Source organism: Argopecten irradians, chromosome 1 (genome assembly GCF_041381155.1).
Source record: "Argopecten irradians isolate NY chromosome 1, Ai_NY, whole genome shotgun sequence".
Taxonomy (NCBI): Eukaryota; Metazoa; Mollusca; class Bivalvia; order Pectinida; family Pectinidae; genus Argopecten; species Argopecten irradians.
Window position 1 is genome coordinate 23,168,739 of NC_091134.1, and position 24,544 is coordinate 23,193,282.

Sequence of the window (24,544 nt, forward strand, 5' to 3'; positions counted from 1 at the left end):
TGCCATTTTTGAATTTGTAATCAGTACTTAATAATCATCATACAAAAGAAAATAATAATTATGAGACTTACAACACGATACCATCATAGCCTCCTTAAAGATTTCAAAGTAAAGTGGAAAATAACTAGTGACTAGTTTATAACTACTTATCATGTCTAACCTCTAGTGTTAAGCATTAGCTTTATGACTACCAGAATTCCTAATGCTGAAGTATATAAAGAGATTATAACATAGTCAGTCTCTGTAGTTGTAGTCAGACCATAGTTATATGAATAAGGTCAGACCAAAATGTATGTAAATTTATTTATTTTCATTATTATTATTTTCTGCCTAATATTTATAGCTATTGAAGCTTACCAACTTGATTTAGTTACTTCAATTAGTTATCTCCCCTTCCTGAATCTGTACACCAATATTGTCATTTAATGCACACAAATCCCCGGAGAATATCTCCAGTCAAGGTTCCCAGACCTTCATTTTTAAGGGTATTTTACGAAAATTGGAAGATTTGAAGATGGATACAATGCTGAATACTTTTGTTGGACTTTTTCCTTCATTCTCTTCTAAGAATGGTGAATTGTGACAGGATATAACCATTGTGAAGACAAATGTGTTAATCTAGCTTAAATGGATTAACAAGGATTATCCTGTGAACTTGACATTTTGGTCTGACTAAATATGACAAATTCAGTATGTTCAGACACTAGTTTATACTACATGATAGTCTACTACACCTTCTATTCAAGTTGAGACTGGATTGATATAATTTTCCTAAGTCATCTTTTCATCATGCAACATGGTTTTTTCATGTGAACGTGTAGAAATCGTTAAAGGGAGAGTAATGTTGATAAAGTTATACATTCACAGTTTTTGCCATATCAATGTCACAAAGTAAATTTAATTCTTACATTTATTTTTACATCTCATATATTTTTGATGCAAAATTTCTGGTGCAAAACTTGTTAAAAGATGATTTATACCATTAAAACTTGTCGTTTTATAATATCAAATCTCTGTCACAAAATTCATATCCAAAGAGCAGACAACTCTGTAGCTGAAAAGTTTAATAGAATATGTTGCCACTATTTGTAGCTTTGTCCCTAATTCATAATGTGTCACCGTCTTCAATAGTTGCCAAATTAACCATCACTTTTGAAGCTAGAAGTAGAGTCACAAACTGTTTGTAACAAGACATGTTGTGCTTGCTTTATCACAGGGAGAAGAACTGCGAGGAAATAGACACCATGCAGAAAGTGTTTGGTAACGAGGTAAGTAAGAAATCCATTGGATTATACTACAATCATGCATTTAGGAATGAGGTAATCTGTGACAATATTTATATTATCACTGTATAACCTCATTAGTTCGTAGAAAAGAGACATATTCTCTCTTTCTTGATTATCTGTTCTTTTGATTCGGGGTAAGGTGGGGTGAGGCAGTATCTATTAGTTATCTATGGAACTGGCTGAATAATTAGTATAATAAAGTTAATAGAAACATATCCCCTAAAATTGTCACGGTACCCCTGTCCTGGAAAATAAGTCCCTTGGTATGGCATCTTCAAGGACATATCATAACAATGTACAGATCAATAATATACACATTAACTCTTGGTTATGATTGTAATATTGACTTTATTGCAGTAGCCAAAACATCAAATATTAACTAGAAAATAAACACTATTCAGTTCATAATATACAACAACAAAAAACTTGTTTCTTGCAATCACTACAAATTTTGTGTTGCTAGGTAACGGTCCAGGACTGTATGTCTGCCTTGGAGGAGACAAAGTGGGATGTCCAGCGCGCCATCAAGTACGTCAAACTGAAACAGCTACTCAACGCACAGCTTGGCGACGTCCACCTATGTAAAGAGGCCCTAATGACATGTGACTGGGACGTCCAGCGTGCGGCCAACTTCATGCTGTCCAGTCCCCTTCCAAGTCCCGAGTGTGTGGATGTCTGAAATGTTGACGACACCTGTCAAAGAAAACAGTACTGGTTGTTCACAAAGTGATATATTAACACTGGGTCAGCATCCACAGTTCATAATGCACAGGACAAGAAGCCATTTATAATATTTCATCATGGGAAGTAACTCTTGGTTGTACTTACATTGTCTCCTTGCAATACAGACAAAATAACCAGTAAAACTTTACTAGACATTCAAGGGACACAATTCCACATGTGTGATCGAGAAACTGTGACTATTTTGATTGTGTTCTATTGCACAGCAGTAAATTCATGTCACACAAAATATTCATTACAAATTTCATTAAAATAGGAGAAGAAAAGAATTGTCTTTTCTGTGTACCTTCTGCATGGTACAAATCACTGGTTGTTTACATCTGTGTAGCTGTTGTGCAAGATGATCTGTTCCAGATACATGGCTCAAACTAATAGAAAAACAGCATAGGTATGGGTGAAGGAGTATATAATACAAATATGAACATTACTCTAGGGAGTGAAAAGGAACAGCTATTGATACACATGGGACTACAATATGGCTGACAATTCTTTCGGAGCCATGTTTCCTAGTGGTAATCAATAATGCCAGGCAAAATGATGTGGTTGTAGTACAATGTGAGACGTTCCCTTCCTATCCTGGAGAGAATATTTCCTTCTGTTCAGTCTCAACCATTGTGCATTTTGTTGATGTGATGACCCAATTTGATACAAATTTGTCAAATTAATCAGTATTTGAATTCGTTAGTGTAAAATCACCTTTGATGCAACGCTCAATACTTAATGTTTATATTTTTAATGAGTATGGAATTTTGTAAAAAGTTATGAACAGATCTGAGTGAAAGGAGACTTGGTCTTGCTGTGAATGTCCTGAGAGTCAATGACATGTCTTTCTCTGAATTTGAAGTATACCTACTTACATTTTTCAAGATTTAGAGGGGAAAAACAAAAGAAATTAAAAGCTTTTTGAAGTGTTTATAGAATATAAGAACACCTGGATATTCATCTCATTTATTAATGCATGAAAATATATATATATCCTAGCTGATTTATGATACAGAGTAGCATCACAGTTGTATTATATTCAGGTAACAAAGTCTTTTGCTGTACAGAGTTGCCTCCTCCTTTCAGCAGGATAGATAACTACTCTCTTGGTTTCATCCACTTGTAATGTTGTTTTCATAAAATTTGTACTACTCTGATAAAAATAACAATTAATGCTTGTTAGCAGGAGGAGACAACTCCTTAACAAAAGATGACATTGTGAACTGTCACCAGCCACCTTATGTTGCTTTGATTTGTATGTAGGTTTCAAGTCTAGTGCTATTACTGTTATATTTGCTTTACAATCATCAGATTCTTGTACTTCAAAAATTGTATGATAGTATTTCTAAGATAAAGGTGGGATATATTACAACATTTTTCACAGAATTTGGTGTGCAAAACAATATCAAAGAAACAATGATTTAATAGACATCTAATTATATGAGTATCAATAAGATCCCTACAAAAATATGTACATTTGAAGTATTACAAGAATATTTGAAGTTTTTCTAAGTATTACCCTTTTGAATGTTAAGATATTTGTTTTCGATGCTGGTTACTCAAGTAACGCTAAGCTTTCTGGCTCATATACACTTAACCTGTGAAAAAAAGTATTGTCAAAAAGGCAGGACAATTTCATGTTAAGCTCAATTAATACTACTTAATTGAATCAGAATACTAATGAGAAATAGAATCTTAAATAGTGGCGATCAGATGGATGTATATATTGATACTGTACTGCATGTGTAAAACATGTCTAGCTTGCCAGGTCTCTTGTCAAATACCAAAAAAATGAATTATATTTAGAAGATAATGCAATAAAATCATGTACTCACATAATGATGAAATTAATACTTACTGTATATCAAATGTAATGAAGCATAAATGTAAACTATTACTATTGTCTTATTGAAGCACAAATACCCAATTTTCTTTTGAAGAAATTATATTTATTTATATAATAGCATAATATGTTTATAAAATGTATACTGATTATATATTTTGTTGTTTAATTATATGTATATCATGCATCAAAACTTATAAACAGGAAAACAATTCAAAAGAAAAATCTTTGTATAAAAATTAATATTAGTTGTGATATACATTGAAGAGTACCTTTCAGTTTATAGCTCAGATTTTCTGTTTATTACAAATTTCGTTTTTTTTTCGTAGTAATAAACCTTTAAAAATCATGCGAAGTACTTACAATGCCCAAGTCTTCCTAACACTGCAAGAAACAAGTTATTTACTAAAGTTGACACCTAACAATAGGCAGGGCCATGTAGGCGGTAATCTGCATGACATGAAATATTCGTTATGTAAAAACTTTTGTTGTTTTCATGGTTTCTTTTGAACTAAAAACAAGTTAACATGGCTTTGTGATTATTGTTCCGTTTTTACCCATAAATTGGAATGAAAGCTACAACCCACGAATATTTCATTTTATACAGTACATTAATTAAGTCGGCATGGCACCTATAGTTGATAGGTTGTCTCTAGCAATAGGCTCTAGAAATGGGCTAAGTCATGTTGGTAGTAAATAACTGAGGTTATACCGGAATTCTTGAGTTAGCCATAATGGAAGGCCATGTAGAGTAAAACAAGAACAATTGAAATAGCCATAATACAATACTATATATCATTACTGTTGTGATTTCTATGTCAAGGTATAAAAGTGCTTTATGGAGAAGTAGGTTTCTCCTTGTTCAAGAATTCTCATTTTCTTGACTTAATCTATTGACTATTGATCACAATGTCGTATTCAGTGCAATATCTAATGATTAAATACTATGATTATCATTGTAATATAAATCAACCCAAACATATATGTAATATTAATTATGGTATACTGTGGTATATAACTCTTATATGTTTAAGCAGAGTACTCGAGCGAAGTTGTCACAGCCTTCTCCATGGGGAATTGTTGGGACGATTTTGTTTGAGAGTGGCTTTATTTTGTTTATTTGACAGTGATCACACCGTGCATTAAATGACCAGGATCTTTTAGAATATGCAAGCTGATGTTGTGCCATACTATTTAAGACTAGGCAGTAGCTAGGTAAGCAGACTGCCATTCACATATGCCAATTCTATCATCCTATGCGTTTTATATACTTATGTGTTAGGTAGCATTTACTTTCTCATACAAATAATTCTTTACCATTAAAAACGTTCAGTTTATGTTAACTTGTTGTTTTGTTTTCTGTTCAAAATTGTCCCTCCATATCCAGATTCCAGACTAGATCAAGATTACAGTCAGGAGCTTAAGCTCTGGAAGGATCCCTGTTTGACTTACAAAAGTCATCTACTGAGATTTGACTCAAGGTTTTCCTAGATCATAAGCGGTGAAAAAGATTGTAAGAGTCCTCTCTCTCTCTCTACTTTCATCCAAGTAACATTACATCAATCCACACTGTGTTAGAAGTCGTCTGCTTTTATCTAGATTTTGTTGATGTAGCTGTCTGCTTTTATCTAGATTTTGTTGAAGTAGCTGTCTGCTTTTATCTACATTTTGTTGATGGAGCCGTCTGTTTTATCTAGGTTTGTTGATGGAGCCGTCTGTTTTATCTAGATTGTTGATTGAGCCGTCTGTTTTATCTAGTTTGTTGATTGAGCCGTCTGTTTTATCTAGATTTTGTTGATGGAGCCGTCTGTTTTATCTAGATTTTGTTGATGGAGCTCTCTGTGTTTATCTAGATTTTGTTGATGGAGCCGTCTGTTTTATCTAGATTTGTTGATTGAGCCGTCTGTTTTATCTAGATTTGTTGATTGAGCCGTCTGTTTTATCTAGATTTTTTTGATGGAGCCGTCTGTTTTATCTAGATTTTGTTGATGTAGCCGTCTGCTTTTATCTAGATTTTGTTGATTGAGCCGTCTGTTTTATCTAGATTTTGTTGATGGAGCCGTCTGTTTTATCTAGATTTGTTGATTGAGCCGTCTGTTTTATCTAGATTTTGTTGATTGAGCCGTCTGTTTTATCTAGATTTTGTTGATGGAGCCATCTGTTTTATCTAGATTTTGTTGATGGAGCTCTCTGCTTTTATCTAGATTTGTTGATGGAGCTCTCTGCTTTTATCTAGATTTGTTGATGTAGCCGTCTGCTTTTATCTAGATTTTGATAATGTAGTCGTTGTCGTTTTATCTAGATTTTGATAATGTAGTCGTTGTCGTTTGCTTTTCTCTAGATTTTAATGATGGGGTGATGAGCAAGTTTCTGTGGGCCATGATATACTCACATCCAGACTGTATACTTCGATCAAGCACTTTAGAGTAGAACCATTTACTCTGATTGAGACATTGGATTATAAGTGATCTGCTCCGACACATTCTTGAAACATTTACTCCGATCTATTCTATTAATGGATAGCCATCTCTTCATTGAAATCAGTGCAGTAGTTAAGTTGGAGAACATAGGTTGTATCTCTACTGACTGTCTGTTTCCACTATCAGGTCCAGATTGTGGGTTGAGCAGTACTGCTTTGATCCCGACTGGAGGATTAATATCATCTTCTAAATTAGAAATGTTTGCTCGGATCAAGCCAATGGTTACTGAATTGAGCTGTAGCTAACGGAGCTAGATTGCCTATACGTATATACATATGCATATTAAAACAAAGTTGATTACTTAAGGTGGAACACATTTGACAAAAATCAGAATTTTTGTTGGAAAACTTTTGTCCAGATTCTGACTTGAGGTTGAAATCATGTGTCCAGATTCTGACATAAGGTTGAAATCGTGTTTCCAGATTCTGGCTTTAGGTTGAAATCGTTTGCCCAGATTCTAATTTTAGGTTGAAATCGTATGTCCAGATTTTGAATTAAAGTTGAAATCGCATGTCCAGATTCTGACTTTTAAGTTGAAATCGTATGTTCAGATTCTGTCTTTATGTTGAAATCGTACGTCCAGATTCTGACTTTGAAATCGTTTTGTTCAGATTATGTCTTTAGGTTGAAATCGTATGTTCAGATTATGTCTTTAGGTTGAAATCGTATGTCCACATTGTGACTTTATGTTGAAATCGTATTCTGACTTTAGGTTGAGGTCGTATGTCCAGATTTTGACTTCAGGTTGAAAAATTGTGTTTGTCGATCCAGGCTTAAAACTGAAAGAAACATTGAACCAGGCCAATGCTTTAGGTTGAAAGGATGGAACATGTTTGTCCATATTCAGACTTGGGGATGGAAAATTTGATTTAGCACAAAATCCTACTTTGATCGGTTGGATTGAAAACATTTTTTCCAGATTCAGGCTTTAGATTAAAAAATCTTTGTTCATATCTAACTATTTTGCTCTAACATCGTTTGTCCATGTCTTTGCTTTAGACATGAAACCGTTTGTCCAGATCCATACAGGCACTGGGTTGGATTGTAGGAAACAAAAGTGTCTAATAAAGACTATACGTTGGGGATGATCGTCCAGATCCAGGTTTGAAGTAGGAAAACATTTGGCAATATCAAAAGTTTAAGTTAGAAAGCGTTTCAGTTTGCCAGATCCAAGTTTCATGTTTGAAAGCATAAATGCAAATTTGCCAATAGCAGGGCTTAAGGTTGGAAAACAATTGCTTAGATTTGAATAGATTTACCCAGATCTAGGCTCTAGGTCAGAAAACAAAACCCAGGTCAAGGCCGTGGTTTGGGAAACAAAAGCCAGGTCAAGGCTTTGGGTCGAAAAATGTTTGCTTAGATGAAGTCGTTAGGTTAACAAGGTCCGTGATCTAAGTTGGAAAATAATTGACAAAAATCCTGGCCCTACTTTGGGAAATGTTTACCTCGACCCAAGTTTTAGATTGATTTGTGCCAAGATCATTGCTTCGATTAGCCAAAATAAAGCATAAGGATGGAAAGCGTTTGTCAAAGTCCTTGCTGTAGATCAGGATGCGTTTGCCCTACCCCAACATATGGGTGTATATGAGAAGCTTTCCTCCAGATTTGGTTGTGGAACACTATCGAGATTCTGACAGTTCTCGTTGGAGGCAAGTGCCATTCTGATTTTATGTTTACTTAGTTGTAAATACGTACCTGAACTCTAGAAACCTGTGAATCAGACTGGGATCGCCATTATATGGTCGGTGTGTATGGAGGCGCCATCGTGATGGAGCTGGTCACTACATCTCTGACAAAGGGCCAGCATCGCTTGGTCATCTACAATAGACACGGCATATACTTTCGACAATCGTAAGGTCATTGACAGGGTGTGTGTGGGTTTTTTTTTAACCAAATGACTTGACGCTTCAAAAGTCCATCATCATACTAAATCTCTATCATTGTTGGAGAAAGATCAGTATAGATAGGCATACTTAATACAGCGTTTTCTGTTTTATCATACTTAACTTCACTACTGATATTTTCCTTTACATTTATCCTAAAAGAAAATGAAATAAAAATCACAATGTAATCTTCAAACTTGATCGTAATGACCTGGCAAAAACACTCTACGTCACTAATCGATTGGATATAATAAGTTTTGTGATAGTTTAAACAGTATTTATTGGGCTGGTTCGTTAGAAAAATTAACAGTTGATCAATTTGCAATATTTTTAATACTGCTGTTCTAGATACAGCCAAAAATATATATTCCTAATAAAACTGTTTTGATTAGACACAAAGAACCACCTTTGATGTGTAGTGGAATTAGGAAATTGATAAGGATTCGTAAGAGACTTCATAAAAAAGCGACATGCACACAAAATCCACTTAGTTTGCAACGATTTAGAGAGGCCAGAAATAAATGTATTGATGCCATAAGGAAAGCAAAAAGTGATTATATTCTAAAGCTAACTGGTAAAATAAAATGTATGTCTACGTCCACGCGTGACTGGTGGAAACTTATAAACACTTTCACACATTTTCAACAAACAAAGACCGCACATATTCCAACGCTTATACACAATAACACAAATTATGGAGATGATAAAAAAAATCAAACATTGTCAAAAATTATTTTATAAATCAGTCAACTCTAGACGACTCTAATGCCATTTTACCTCGTAACAACTCCTGAACGTAAACTAGAAAATATTATTATTACAGCACAGGATGTTAAGGATGCAATAAGTTTGTGAGATGTCTCTAAAGCTTCTGGTCCTGATAATATAAGTCCACGTATCATTAAGGAAGCAAAATCAGAGTCAATAATTTAAGCTATTATCAATATTTTTGATAAATCTATTGATTGAGGTATTTAACCTGCAATTTGGAAATTAGCCAATGTTACGCCAGTTTTTAAAAAAGGTAATAAAAGTACTGTTTCAAACTATAGACCTATATCTTTGATAAGTGTTGTTGGGAAATTAATGAAAAGGTGCATTTTTAAACAAATTTTCATTTTATTAGGGACACAGATTTTTTCCCTAAAATTCAGTCAGGTTTTATGCCTGGAGATTCTGCAACTCATCAATTATTAGACATTACAAACGAAATTGGGAGGGCTAAAACGTATTCTGGGAAGCAAATTATAGCTGTATTCTGTGATATAAGCAAAGCATTCGATCGAGTTTGGCTTAGGAGTTTAATATTTAAATTGAAACAATCTGGTATCTCTGGAAACTCATTATCTTGGTGTGAAAACTATTTATTTGATAGACATCAAAAAGTTGTAATTAACGGTACTTCTTCTGAAACACATACTATTAAGGCAGGTGTACCTCAAGGTTCAATCCTAGGTCCACTCTCCTTTCTTGTTTAAATTAATGATATAGTGAAAGATATCAATTGTAAAATTAAATTGTTTGCTGATGACACTGACTTGTATATAACCTTGTTGATAATCCTACATTTGCTGTTGATACCATTAATGATGACCTTTTAAAGATACGTGCATGGGCAAACCAATGGTTAGTACGTTTTACTCCAGAAAAAAAAAAGAATCATTATTAATAACTAGGAAAACAACACATAGACACTACGACCCCATAATTATGAATAATACTAATGTATCAAATGTAAAATCCCACAAACACGTAGGAGTTGTAATAAATGAAGATGGTACATAGAAAAATCACATAGATTATATTTTAAAAATGTTTCTCCAAGGATAGGTGTCTTAAGTTTAAGATATACTCTAGATAGGAACTCTCTCCAAACTATCTATTTTTCATTGATAAGTCCGATTCTAGAATATTCTGATTTTGTATGGGACAACCTACCAAATTATATATGCCAAAATTTAGAAAATATACAATTGGAGACAGCAAGAATAGTAACAGGTGCTAATACATCATCAAGTATCAGTCTATTTCAGAAAGATTTAGACTGGGAAAAAATATCCAAAAGAAGAGAAAATCATTAATTTTTGCAGTTCCACAAAATGTATCATGGGAAAACTCCAGATTATCTATCACGTCTAAAGGTGGTAAATTTTGGTAAAATAAGGTTTCAAAAGGTTATATGTATAATACTAGACATTCAGACAATTTACAGCTACTAAATCGCAAAACACAATCTTATAAAGATTCTTTTTTAAATTCTTCAATTAAGTTATGGAATGCATTACCAGTAAAAAATCGTGAAAATCCTTCTTTTGGCATAATTAAACGCTTCTTGCATAAAAAGTATAAATACCCCCCCCCCCTTATATATTAACTCGGGTGATAGAAATCTTCAGATTTTACACACTCGTTTAAGACTAAAATGTAGTAATCTCAAACAACATTTATATATAATAAACTTATACGAATATATAAGAAGATATTCCACTCTGTACCTGTGGTTTAGTCGAAACTAATCATCTTTTTTTTATTATCATGTTCTAACTATACTATTATTAGACAAAATACACTACATCAATTAGATATAATTCTTACCGAAAAAACTTTACTTTGGGGAGATGATAGCTATTCAATACAAAAAAAGAGAGAAATATTTCTAGCAGTACATACCTTTATCAAATTAAGTAAACGATTTTGTTGAGGTGTAATTTCACCAGAGTTGTTAAACTGACTGTTTATTAATAACACTTTATACCAAATTTTAATAGCACTATGAACCATTTTTTATATTGTAATCACCACATGTATGATAATGTTCATTGTATGTATTTATCTTGCATTCACCACATGTTACTACACATGTTACTATACATAGTAACATGTGGTGAATACAAGATAAATACATGTACACGTATTTTTCTAAATTTAATATTTTTCTGCGTTAAACTTTCTTTATACACGTAAAAGATGTTTCCAGTGCCGAACTTTCCTCTGGCTTGATATTTCAGGGAAAGGAATTAATATACGCTTTAAGCTTGTTTTCCGATTCCGAAATGAGTTTATTTTTTATGTATCAACTAAAAAAAATGATTATTTTTTATGTATCAACTAAAAAAAATGATTGGAGATAAAGTGTTTTTATTTAAATTATTATCAATATCATTAATATGTTTGGAGAAATATTTGTATTGTTAGATAATCAAAATTGAATTCCATTCACCAATAAAACATGTTTGTACAATGAAACAGCGGTTTTTTTTAAAAATAAGTTGCAACATACCGTCAGTTTGTCCACAAAGCGGGCACAACAAAATGGCTTGAACTGCTCGGCAAAACTTGCACATCTTATCTGCGTATGGTACTATGGAAACTGCTTTAGCACAACCTGGATGTACTCTGCGATGACAGGCTCGGCACAGCACTAAAACTGGATAAAATCACTAAAAATCGTAAAAATACAAAATAAATACTAAGGGACACATGTTTATTCAACACGTGTTAGTTGTTTATTTTCAATTCGTCGTAAAAATTCCGTTGTAGGTGCTGAAAATCCACATTAAAAACCTGTTTCTTTTAAGATGGAAAAATTATTTTACATTTTTTATTTTACATTATTTTATGCATCATTAAAATTATGTGGCCCATTGCCTTTTATAACCCATGTGATAAAATAAAATTTTGCTCCCTAATAGGACACGGTTTTCTGAAACGGACAAATTATAATAAGCTGAACAGGTGAACAATTCCATGTATACGCGTTCCAGATTGATTAGGATCTATCGTAAATAACATACAAATTTAAGTTAGTTCAAAGAAAAACATACGATACGTTGTATGGAACAAATCGCCAAATGTATAAATACCTTGCAACTGTTGTCTTTTGATATTTTTCTCTTTTCATTTGATACATTGCAAAAAAAACACTTATGAATTGGGGGGAAAACACTCGTCAAAAGGCGCAAGTGGCAGGATGATACATCATTGGAGTAATTTGATGAATTATATTTGTCGCAATTAACAGTTTTCGACGTGAACAAATAACAACATTAAAAACACATATTTTGACATTGAAACCTGTATTTTTGCAGTAAAATGTAAAATTAGGCCTCGAAAACATTGAAAAAAAATTTCTTCTTTTGTACTGAAGGCAGTGACGACTGAAAAGGAAAACTACTAATTGTAATCATATGACATATTAGAAACTCAAAATGTCACCAATACCTGTTCCGCAGCTGATGATGGAAACGTTGGGGAAATGATTCAAACACCTTCCACACGTAAGACTGGGCACAGGACCGGAAATTGACGCCATCCTGGAAAATACCGCTGCTGCTGCTGAATGGTTAATGCGTATGTGCGCGTCATTGCTGACGTCATCAACAATGTGCGTGACATTTAGCGTATTTTAGCTCTGTGACCGATTGTATTGACGGTGTTTGATATTGCGTTCTATGCATAATTTCTCGGCGTTATAAAAATGGGGTTCTTTTAACTTGTATGATTTCTTTTCCTTCAATATAATCGTGAAATATGAAGCTCCGCTATTACTCACATATTGAACAACTCTGAACATACATTTAATATAAAATTCAATGATTATTTAAGTACAGGATACAGTATGAGTTACAGTGAGTTGCGGTTTACCTCCTACAAAATACATAAAACTATATGTAGTGTCTGTATATTTTATAATCATCTTGATAGCGGTAAAAGGGAAATGAGAGAAAAGCTCGCTATGACGTCTGTCATACCTAAGATTATTGATTAGGGGAGGGGGGTCATATGTAGTGGTTCGGCATAGAAAATGTCCATTAATTGCCTGTCATAAACGGGAATGTGAAACAAGATTGTCTTTTTTAAAGATGCTCCACCTCCGACAGAGCATAAATGACTTCATCATTAGAACAATAGTTGGTGTTTAATCATGTATACATGTATCTAATTAACACAAACAAATAATATAAAATAATTTATTTTGCAAATGATCCACGCGCAATCAGTACTTCATTCCATATAGGATATAGTGCCACGGATTTTGATCGGGATGCAATTAAATTTTTTGTTTATATTTTCAACTTAAAGAAAAAATAGAAACTCAAACTTTTCAATGGTGGTAATGGTGTAAATTAAGTAACTTTTGTAACTGAAGAAAAATACTAAATCGTCTTGTCCTGTTTTTGATAGTGAAAAAATACCATTTGTCAGCGGTGGAGCATCTTTAAGATTCACAAAATTTATCGGCTTAATTACTGTTAATAATTAAACGTATCATCGCTTTTTGAACAATGTTATTAATGTAAATTAAATGTAAATTTATCATAATGCAGGTCGTCTTATGTTCCTGTCGTCATCCTAATTACTGCGCTAGACATTCTCGATACTCCAGGGGTTACTGTTACTATATCCACATCTGGACTGTCTCAGTAAAACTCTTAAAGGACTCTTTCTGTAGTCTTCGAAGGAAGTCTTTGTAGGCCTGTGACTGGTCAGACTTTTTTATTTGAACTACCTACAGTTGAAGCTATGAGACAGTCCATGAGTAGATATAACGTCACTAATAGTAACTCCTGGATGTGCGCCAAACGGCATAGCGAATGAATCTTCACTGTTAACATAAATTACACAAGGAATCTTACATTTGTTTGGTGTTGCAACCTCATCTTAGGTCATCATTAGGACAGTCCTGGGGTCATCCTCGATACTCCATGGGTTCCGATCACTTACGATCTCTACACCCTTGGACTATCTCATAGCAAACTTGGAGGCAGCTCAGCGGAAAACATTTGAACCAATCACAGGCCTTCAAAGATTTCCTTTGAAAACTACAGAGAGAACGGCGACCAACATCAAAGCCACACAGTCAACCACGTGTACTGTTATACGGCTCTTTTGGTGAACATCAAAGGATTAAATTAACTGTTATGTTCTGTTCTGTTGCCTCCAATTTTACAATGAGATAGTCCAGGGGTGTAGAGATCGAAGTGATCGGAACCCCTGGAGTATCGAGGATGTCCTGGAGGAAGAACTATATTATATACGCAGCAAACGGCCGATGCAACTTTAGCATGAAAAAGTGATCAGTTGAAAAAGTTGATCTGTCCAAAACACTGGCTTGTAGTGAAATATGGTTTCCAAAAGTTGTTCACTATGCGTTAACTACATCGAAGAATGGTAGAGGAACGCAGTCCAGTTGCAAACCAGCAGATAAAGATCAAGTGCCACATGTCTTTCAGACGGACGATATGCGTGGCGCCACCATATGACTGTAGATATACTCCAGAGGTAGATATCAAAATGTCTAATAAGCACCGATGATGGGTTATAAAATGAAATATGTAAAAGAATTTTAATGACAATCGAAACTATTTAATTTCAAGGGGAGAACCCCCCCCCCCCCCTCCGGCCGCTCTTGCGAGAAACTACCTTCCTCCGAATCCGCTCCTGAAAGGGGTCAATTTAACAACAAACACAAAGTTGCGAGATTATTGGGTTCAGTTTGCAGTTTCGTCCTCGTAGTCTCGATCTCGCGAAATCGACTTGAATGCGAAATGGCCCTAACCGCCCATCATAAGGGGCACATATCATTTGGATCTTCCTATTTAAAATTTACCATTTTATACCATTTTAAGATCATAGTCATCTACTATATATCAGAAATATAAATAACCTGTGTTTAATTTACGTATCTATGTGTTAACTGCTGTCGAAACAAAAAAAAACATCACATGATATGTAAAAATTAACTTTCAAATCATTGCCTCCAAAAAGTAGGTGTGGCTGATCTAGGTAGTATCTAAATCCGGTGTAGCATATTTGCATCACTAAAAGTACTTCCGTTTCCGTATACGGGGCCTCCCTTAGGTCACGTGATACATACACACAAACACGGCCATATTGGTTTTGTGCTTCGTGTTCAGGCTGTTGAACATTGCAAAAAAATCAGGTACATTGTCATGCTTGTGCTTAAAATTTCATTCAGTCATTAAATCATATATCTTTCTTCATAATTTGGTTACCCGTTCTATCATTGTGCGATGCCAGGGTTTATATAAAGTCCATGTGCTTCACCGTATGCCAGATTCACGATGCATGTTTTCATGAAGTCGTAACTTAATGTAATTCTTGTTTTCTTATAATGTTGACCCATACTAAAAAATGGCTTTTATGACTTGTCATCAAACGTCGGATTATTCTCAATAGTGTGTTGGGCATATGGGATCAAAGTGAATTAAGATCAAAGTTGAAGCCACATGTGTTCATTTCAGGAAATGACAGCTGATCATGAAACTTTCAGAAAGTTATTGGCAAGTTTGGATTTTGCTCTGTATTGAAAAAATGTTCCTATGCATTGCCATAGTGACAATCAATGTTAGTAACATTTAATGATCTATACCCATAGCTGAATGTAACCATTAGATTGTTAGGCCTAATGATTGACTACGTGTACATTTTTTGTCCAAATCACACTGAATCAGATAAAAATATTACATTATTGTTATTTACGTTAAGGAAAATCAGTTGAACATGTCATTATGAATTTTGCCACCCAGTATATAAACGTAATCTCTAGTTGTTAAAAGCTAGCTGTCGTAAGTGCATTTTGCCATCAAACCATTTGGGCACCTCCAGTTAAAAGTTATTGTTTTCTCCAAAGACAAATTGAAACCTCTAAGTAGCGAGAAAAGAATTTTTTAGAAACCTACAATAGACAAGACATTTCAGAAACAAGATACAACATTGGCACTGGAGACAAATTCTACAATAGCATTATTGTCATATGTACCATCAACATGTATAGAATAAAATTTTCTTCATAAACTTTTGTCGTCATCATTAGGGCCACTCTTGGAATAATTCTTTTTTTTTACATCAGACATCAAGGTATATTGGCTTCTTTTCAGAATCAGAAAAAAAAGTGACAAAAGAGAAAGAAGAGATGGCAGACACATTGAAGTTTGGCCCAGAATGGTAAGCATTTTCCATATAATATGTGTGGGTCTCTTCATGTATTGGTACCATTAAGTTTATTAATTAAAGTTTATTAATTAATATGACTGAAGGCAAGGCCTTTAAGGGCGCAGCCAGATGTTTCAGTAACCATTAATTATGCACTGTTAAAAAGTTCAAATATCGAAGTTGAATGTTCTTTTTATTTGTATTCATAAATTAACACTCTATTAGCTGACTTCAAAGCATCGCATTCACGCTGATGGGATTTTTTACAGTGGGTAAACAATGGCCGCCGCAAACTGAAGCTGTCAGTGTTTAGGATTGAAATTTGAAGATTGAGTTTTTTCTTATATTTTCATGTATGTGTTACTCTAGAAGTACTTTGCACTTCGGGCATGAAGGGCTGCACCCTTATAAATGTAGTGTCCCCATTATGTATATATTAATTTAAGATATTTTATTAACAGATATTTTATTAACAACTACAGTATAACATGTTATTTTTGCGAGCCAAAATTTTAGCTAAAAATTTTAAAAAGTTAAAAAGGTTTAAATTTTCCTTACAATCTGGCTTAAAAGGTATCATTATATATGAATTAACCATTTCTCAATATTTCACGGATCAAGTCTTTGTGATCATAGCAATATCCAATCCTGCAAATTCTCAAAAATGTCATCCCCGCGAAAGGAACTGGCTATACGGTATCATTGAAAATCTTAATGTACCAACTTGTGTAAAAGCAGTAATCCAAGTGGAGAACTTTTAGTCTATTCTGATTCATTACAGAGTTTGTATAACACAATCAAACCAAGTCAGTGATTTTGTCACTTGTTTTCCTAAGGCAAAGTAGTGAAAATGCCATAGTTTTTCCTTTTATTTTACATTTTGTTTTGTTTTTCACAGGCTCAGAGCTTTGTCCGATGGAAACAGTTTGGGAACTCCTCCGCCGTCACCAGGCTTTGGGAAATATAAGTTAGCAGATTATCGTTACGGTCGAGAGGAAATGTTAGCTTTATATAACCCAAACAGTAAGATACCAGAGGAGCTGGAGGGTCAAACATATGTCTTGGTAGAAAAAACACAAGAGCCCCTTGCACTCATACCGCTTTCAGAAGATGAGCAGGTATGTTTTAAGTGAAAGTCAAAATATCTACTTATTAATCTGTATAACCATGGACATACTTCGATCAGTGTAAGTTTTCATTGGTACTTTTGTTTTCCTTTCCTTACAAATCACTGTATTAAACTATTTTCTCAAATATAAATGGCTTTTAAGAAATATATAATGCATAATTAAACCATAAATCACCTTGTCTAAGCCATTCATTCCTAAAAACACATTTGAACTATTACTTATTCAAATATTAGATAAGTTCATTTTAAAATTACAGGGGTGAGAAGTTGTATGTTGATAATTTTTTTGACGTTCCTTGATTTACAGAGACTTCTATCACAGAGTGTAAACAGTATGGCAGTTTTACGAATGTTTGGACGAGGAGGCCCCCCTGGGGTGAGGGGTGGTCGAGGGATGGGGCCAGAACGGGGGCGAGGCAGAGGTTTGGGTAAGTATTTCCACTCTTGAACTTGTGTGAATCGAAGACTCTGGCTGATTAAAAAAAAAATTGGTCCTATTTTCATTTTGCATTCAAATGAAATGTTCATCTGAGTCCAAATTTTTACCAATCCTGTTAACTTCATATTAACAAAGGTTAACTGTATTTTTTCATGACCAATACGTTTGACTTTAAGAATTTTCATTAAAGTTGTTGACATGTCAGGTTCTAAAAGTCGCTATGTTCAATTATTCCAGATACATAATATATTTTCTTGACCTCTTTATTATAATTTCTCTCACATTCTGAAAACATAGGGATATATATGAATAAACAGTCTTTAAACTTGTAGTCCTCCCAGGGTGGCTTGAAGTTTATGGATTTTCTTTGAGCCAGTTCAAATGAATTCCTCAGTAAATCCAGCTTGATCCATAACATTACAATTGTAGGAGATTTAAACTCTATTAGAACAGATTAAATTATATCAAGTATCCTTTAAAACTTGTTCCATTTGTAACATTAGGTCGTGGAAGAGGAGAAGGAGGTTTCTTACAGAGAGGTACATCATATGAAGAGACGGGAGGTGGAGGGTTTGGTCGCCCAACAAGTCACAACAGAACAGACGGATGGGAGGAAGTGTGAGTGTACTCAAATGTTATAGCAAGAAAACCACAAAGGGCTATATCAGTCAATCTTTAGTTTAGAAATTAGGGTTATAGTTACCAAATTAAAGTTTGTCTACTGATTACTTTCTATATTACTATCTAACAGGTAAGGAGCTGAATTACGATATTTTATAAATCAAGCACTTTCTATGAATTGCTAAGCTAATGATATCGTTTTGTATGTTTTATTATTCTGTTGATTTAAAGCTGAAAGTTATTGATTTCTGTGCGGTGGTTCCCTTCTAAAATTTGGTCAAGTTTATCTTTATCTTCTGTATGTAGTGAACAGTCATATGAGGCTTTGTTGTTGGAAGAAAGAACAAAACAATACACCGTCATTTTCACCAGATCTCTTCAGTTTCTTCCCATAATCTTTGTTAATAGTATAACATTAAGGAACAAGGATATTCATGATGACTTATCATAATATACCTTAATATTTTACATACTAGTGTTAGGGCATGTATATATCTTATCTTTCTCGTCCATGTGATAAGACGACTTGTACAACAAACATGTACTAGCTGTATCAAGTAAATACAGCTTAGGCTACAACAGTGATAAGGGTTGAGATAAGATGAAGTGTTCTTTATAGACTGTGTAAGGCATTTAATTCTACCGGTTCAAGTTCTGGTCAACAGTCTCAATATATCTTTATAAAATCATTAGGTATGCTCGGTATGTGGAATTTATTGTTGTTCCAATAACTGATTGTTATTCAAAGTTTTAAACATGACGCTTCCTTACTAAGAATTACTTAAAATGATTTTTAATTTGACCAAAATAGAGCCTTCCTTCTGTTTCTTGCAGAGGGAGTAAACGTAATTATCAGAATCGGTATGATGAAACGGGCGTGCCTCGTCGAGAGTTCACACGATCAGTTAGTAGCACAGATAATTGGCGAGGTAGAGATGAAGAAGAGGAAGGTGATGGTGATTGGCGTAAAGCAGGTTCATCTAAATGGGGTAAGAGACTTATCTAATAAATTATGGCATTGTGTTAATTACATTTAGTGTCAGTTCTGACTAATATTTCACAAAATAGCAGATACTTGTACAATTATTATTAGATGTTTACGTTGAATATCCTGAACTTTGGTTTTCTTTTCTTTTTCCTGGATTTTTAGGGCGAGCAGAGTACGCTCGCCCTATTGTTTTCCTTGTCGTGTGTAGAGTCTGTGTACATCCGTTATGCCTAGTGCGCATGAAATACCGGAAGTGAGATCTACGTATTGAATAACTATATTCTGTTGGTCTTTGGCTTATGGTTACATACACAGCTTATGATTACATAAACATAAATTAAATATTAACTCTTTTGCAACGATTTACATATGCAATTGTCAGTAATCAAGAACGTACCTGGATTAAACACTTATCACAAAAATACGTTTGGAACTGGAAGCGTATAATCATAAAAACGCTTGCATCTCTCTATATATTCAAGCACCTCGCCGATTTTGTACACCAATGTGCATTAAGGTTTAAATAGTCGATAAAGGATTATGGAACTGGAAGCGTATAAACATACAAACGCTTGTATGTCTCAAGAAATTCATGCACCTCACCGATGATGTATTAAAAAGGTTCAAATAGTCGATAAATATAGACGCATTGTGAAGCGCATTATCATACGATTGAAAAAAAAAGACAATATAAAATATCAGTCTGGGTGTCTGAGCTCTAGATCTAATGTACCCCAGAAAGGCGTTCAAGCGTGGCACAGGTGAGTCACCATGTGCACAGAGACTAGACAGTGTTCTAGCGGACGACTATTTTGAACAGCGAATCAAGTCTTGAGTCTATCGTATCAATATCTACAATGTATATAATAATAAACACGCTTCTATGTAACAAAGAACACACTTAACAAAGTTCAAAGGTATTTCACATTTAAAGTTCTGATGAAGTAAAGGAATGTATCTATTACAATACACCAAGGGTGTAAACCATCTCCTTGCAATAGTCCCAGAGATAATGAGCGAAAGTGCTATGTACACGGGGACACCTGTCGCCGAGGATTATTTCATACTGGAAATTAAGGTTAGGAAGTAGTTAGCGAGCACTTAATGTCTAACAGACATATTTCTAGTTTTTCTTCTTTTCTTTTTCCTGGATTTATTAATTGATACTACTAATCAATTTTGTTATAGACTTTTATGACTTACGCATTTATGCGCTAGATTACATGTTTTACCACATGTTGCAAAGTCTATCATAAATGATTAAAGAGGTAGAAATTTTAGTTTAATAAAATATATAGAAATTGTTATGCTGATAACTTCAGGTGCCCGAGGAAACTGGAGGGACCCTAGCAATAGGGAAAGGGGTGGTTTTGATTCTCGTCCAAACGGTGTGCAGCGTGGGGGCAGGACATACCAGAGGAGTAGGAACAGTGAGTCCTGGGATGACGAAGGTAAGATATTCACCCTACAAAGAATTTGAGGTATGTCTGAAGTTTTGATAGACTCGGTAGATTGATCACCATTTTCACATTGTACTTTGTCAGTACTTACAAAAGTACAGATATCGAGAAATAACCTTTGGATCATCAAAACTTTGTGTGTTATGCATTGTTTCACCCTATAAATTGTATGTGGCTTACAAGAAATAATAATTGATTTGTAATCTGATTTCGTTCATCATTCTTATCAATTGTTTTGTTGTTGTAGGTGAAAACTTACCAGAATGGAGTATGCCCGACTCAGATGATGTAGAGGAGCCCGGTACATTTGATTCTAGTGGAGCATTTGTCTTTAATAAGGTAAGGTTAGAGTGTCTTCTGAGAATCTGTACTCTCTACATATGTTGTACCTCATTACAAATATTAAATTATTGAAGATTAAATGAGTAGGTTTATTATGTTTACAAAGAATAATTTGTATGATAAATAGAATGTTTATGAATGCATTCTTCTCTTGTATTTGTGAACTGGTTGTTAATAAGATTATACATCTACAATCATGTGCCATCTGTGTATATTAGAGAGAAAAAACATATCTAGAGAATATATTGGAAATTAAAAGAAAATTGCATAGGTCTCCATCCAAGTTCCTTGGCTGTTATCTGTAGTATGTATAAGTAAATATTACTGTATTTGTTCTATTGCAGTTAAAAGGTATGGTAAGAGGAGGTAGAGGGGATCACGAGGAGAACCCGGAAAAGAGGGGGGCTCCAGGCTTCAAAAAACGTGAGGCTCCTTCAGGGACAGACTCCCAGCAAAATGATGATTCTAAGGACAAAAGTGACTCAGATTTTAACGTTCAGAATGGGGACGGAGATACAGACACGTCTGTAAAGGAAAATCGGGACAAGTCGCCTCGTGATAAGATAGATAATAACGATAGAAATAAACGAGTCAAATCTAATCAACAGAGTGCCCCACAGGAAGTGGAGCGACCAAGAAATAAATCTCAAATGTCTGACAACACAAGTTCATCAGATTCCCCCACAGTGCCTCCTCAAGCTCCAAAACAGACTTCTGTAGCAAACAAAAACGATGAAACAGAACTCAGTGATACGACAAGTAGTGCTCAAAAACAGAAAAGTGCTCCATCTACCACAGAGACAAAGAAATCTACAAAGAAAGCCTCGTCTAAAAAGGAATCTCAGATGGAACAAGAAGCTTTGGACCGACTTAAGGAAAAGGCTGAGAATATGGTCCTGGAAGCTATTGATGTCGAGGCAGAGGTAGGAATGTTGTATCACCAGCAGCAAACAGGTGACAAATGTATCAGAGAGGCGTCCATAGGGACAAACAGCTTCTGAAACAGTTTTGTTTAATAGACCTGCTGATACAACGAAGTTGGCGGGGGATATACAAATGGGTTCCGTCCGTCCCTCCGTCCATCTGTCCGTCCGTCCGTACGAATGGTTTCCGGAGCATAACTCTAAAACCAGTAGAAATATTTCCACGAAACTTCATACACACATTGGTCTTATGGTCTAGTAGTGCCTTTTGCTATTTTTAGGTTTTCATTGTCTGCATTTTTTCCGTAACCATGGAAACATTGCTGAAAATATCATATTTTGTACCAGGTTCGTTTCCGGAGCATAACTCTAAAACCAGAAGAGATATTTCCACGAAACTTCATAGACACATTGGTCTTATGGTCTAGTAGTGCCTTTTGCTATTTTAAGGTTTTCACTTTGTGTACTTTTTTCTGTAACCATGGAAACATTGCTGAAAATGGCAGATTTTTGTGCAAGAATCGTTTCCGGAGCATAACTGGAAAACCGGTTGAGATATATGCACGGAACTCCATAGGCACATTAGTCTTATGGTCTAGTAGGGCTTTTTGATATTTTAAGGTTTTCACTTTTTGTACTTTTTTCTGTAACCATGGAAACATTGCTGAAAATGACAGATTTTTGCGTAAGAATAGTTTCCGGAGCACAACTCTAAAACCAGCAGAGATATTTCCATGAAACTTCATAGATACATTGTTCTTATGGTCTAGTAGTGCCTTTTGCTATTTTTAGGTTTTCACTTTTCGTGCTTTTTTCTGTAACCATGGAAACATTGCTGAAAATATCATATTTTTGTAGCAGGTTCATTTCCGGAGCATAACTCTAAAACCAGCAGAGATATTTCCACGAAACTTCATAGACACATTCTTTTTATGGTCTAGTTGTACCTTTTGCTATTTTTAGGTTTTCATTATTTGCACTTTTTCCGTTACCATGGAAACATTGCTGAAAATATCATGGTAAATGGTAAATGTTACTTTGCAAAACTCCACCCATCTTTGTGTATATAGTCTAATATAAATGTCAAGGCTGTATACCTGATTCAACAATTGCAGCCCCGCTCTACTTGAATTATACACCATCTTTCTTTAGCTCAACTTCCTTTTTCCTGGTTTTTTGACACATAAGTCTCCACAATCAAACTTACTTCAGCTTTGATATCTCCATTGGCGGGGGATCTGAATGACTATGTCCTTGTTGTGTTAAGATTTCGATGAAAATCAAAGAATAAAAATCAACAGTGCATGGTTTAAAGCTTCAGATTATTATAGTTTGTGTGGCAGGTGTAACTGAGAAATATACTGGTCTGTCCTGTTTTGTCCTTTGGAAATAGTCTTTATTTTAAAGGTAACGCAAAGCTAAAGAATCATTTTTTGATAATGATTATTTATAAATGATGTGTCATTTATGAACTTCTAGGATGAAGAAGCAGAAAACACACAGGAAGATGAAAATACAAAGAAATGGTTCTATTTAGATCCACAAGGAGATGTCCAAGGTAGGTCTCTTCTTGAAATCTTCAAATCATTTTAAAAGACATTTTTAGCAAAAACAAAAGCACAAATATCTACCTCTGTGGTTTTAAAAATATTTTTCTTTTTCCTCAATTGACTGATCACTAAGCATTATGTAGCCATGCCTCATGCTCGCACTCACACATGTTTCCTTTCAGTGGCGGAGCAAACATATCATACACAATACAAAATGCAAAGTCACATGCGTTACCCGTGAAGTTTAGTTGACAGCTGGCAATTATTTTCTTTACAGTGATTGAGGGTAGAGCTGTTATGATAAGAATTCTTGTTTATTTTCTCTCGATAAATACATTTTGATTTCTTTAAATAATAAGTTAACTCAAGTTTCTTCATGTGAACAATAATGTGTTTCTCTTTGGTTAGGTCCCTTTGCTTCCAGTGAAATGGCAGAGTGGTTTAGTGCGGGATATTTTACCATGAACTTAAAAGTGAAACGTGGCTGTGATGATCGGTATTCACCTTTAGGTAAGATGCTATAACTGCAAAATAAAACTCACTTGAACTTGTTATTAGCTTGTTTCAGTCAGTCTCATGTAATTTGAAGTTAATGAAGTATATCTAAAATTCATATGTTTGTTGATGGACATTGGAATTCAGAAATGTTTTTGAGAATTCAGACTTGGGAATAGGTGATGAAAATAGACTCTTGTAATTTTAGGAGAGTTAATAAAGAGGTGGGGCAGGGTGCCGTTCTTGCCAGGGGCAGCACCTCCTCCGTTACTGGTGAGTACTCTGTTTATAACACTTTATCATTCATCCCGTAGGTCAGGACAAATCCTTCACAGTAAATTCAATCTCTACCAAGGGTTGTCATTTCTTACTATGGCTTACATATGTATCTATTTGGAATGTAGATCCATTGACGGTAAATTATGT

General features: G+C 34.5%; 2 protein-coding genes and 1 long non-coding RNA gene across 11 annotated transcripts in view; 2 read left to right on the plus strand and 1 right to left on the minus strand.

Moving 5' to 3' along the window:
* LOC138321293 (activated Cdc42 kinase-like) overlaps nt 1-5,195 on the plus strand; it is a 111,244-nt gene extending 106,049 nt beyond the window's left edge. For 7 of the 9 annotated variants that reach the window (XM_069264871.1, XM_069264917.1, XM_069264882.1 and 4 more), the window contains 2 exons: nt 1,217-1,268; nt 1,750-5,195. In XM_069264871.1, coding sequence (XP_069120972.1) covers nt 1,217-1,268; nt 1,750-1,965 — 268 coding nt within the window. In that variant the 3' untranslated portion in view covers nt 1,966-5,195. The remainder of the gene's footprint in view (nt 1-1,216; nt 1,269-1,749) is intronic. The other 2 variants (XR_011208310.1, XM_069264935.1) reach the window with 2 other exon arrangements.
* Nucleotides 1,842-12,569, minus strand: LOC138321326 (uncharacterized). Its single transcript, XR_011208311.1, has 4 exons — nt 12,437-12,569; nt 11,496-11,642; nt 8,028-8,150; nt 1,842-1,979 (listed from the first exon to the last, which is right to left on the minus strand). It is a non-coding gene; the product is annotated as an uncharacterized lncRNA (long non-coding RNA).
* A 2,493-nt stretch (nt 12,570-15,062) lies between these two features.
* LOC138318921 (GRB10-interacting GYF protein 2-like) overlaps nt 15,063-24,544 on the plus strand; it is a 29,806-nt gene continuing 20,324 nt past the window's right edge. Inside the window, exons 1-12 of the mRNA XM_069261775.1 lie at nt 15,063-15,158; nt 16,117-16,183; nt 17,070-17,289; nt 17,608-17,728; nt 18,243-18,357; nt 19,195-19,349; nt 20,671-20,799; nt 21,056-21,147; nt 21,495-22,073; nt 23,553-23,631; nt 24,032-24,133; nt 24,327-24,391. Coding sequence (XP_069117876.1) covers nt 16,152-16,183; nt 17,070-17,289; nt 17,608-17,728; nt 18,243-18,357; nt 19,195-19,349; nt 20,671-20,799; nt 21,056-21,147; nt 21,495-22,073; nt 23,553-23,631; nt 24,032-24,133; nt 24,327-24,391 — 1,689 coding nt within the window. The 5' untranslated portion in view covers nt 15,063-15,158; nt 16,117-16,151. The remainder of the gene's footprint in view (nt 15,159-16,116; nt 16,184-17,069; nt 17,290-17,607; nt 17,729-18,242; nt 18,358-19,194; nt 19,350-20,670; nt 20,800-21,055; nt 21,148-21,494; nt 22,074-23,552; nt 23,632-24,031; nt 24,134-24,326; nt 24,392-24,544) is intronic.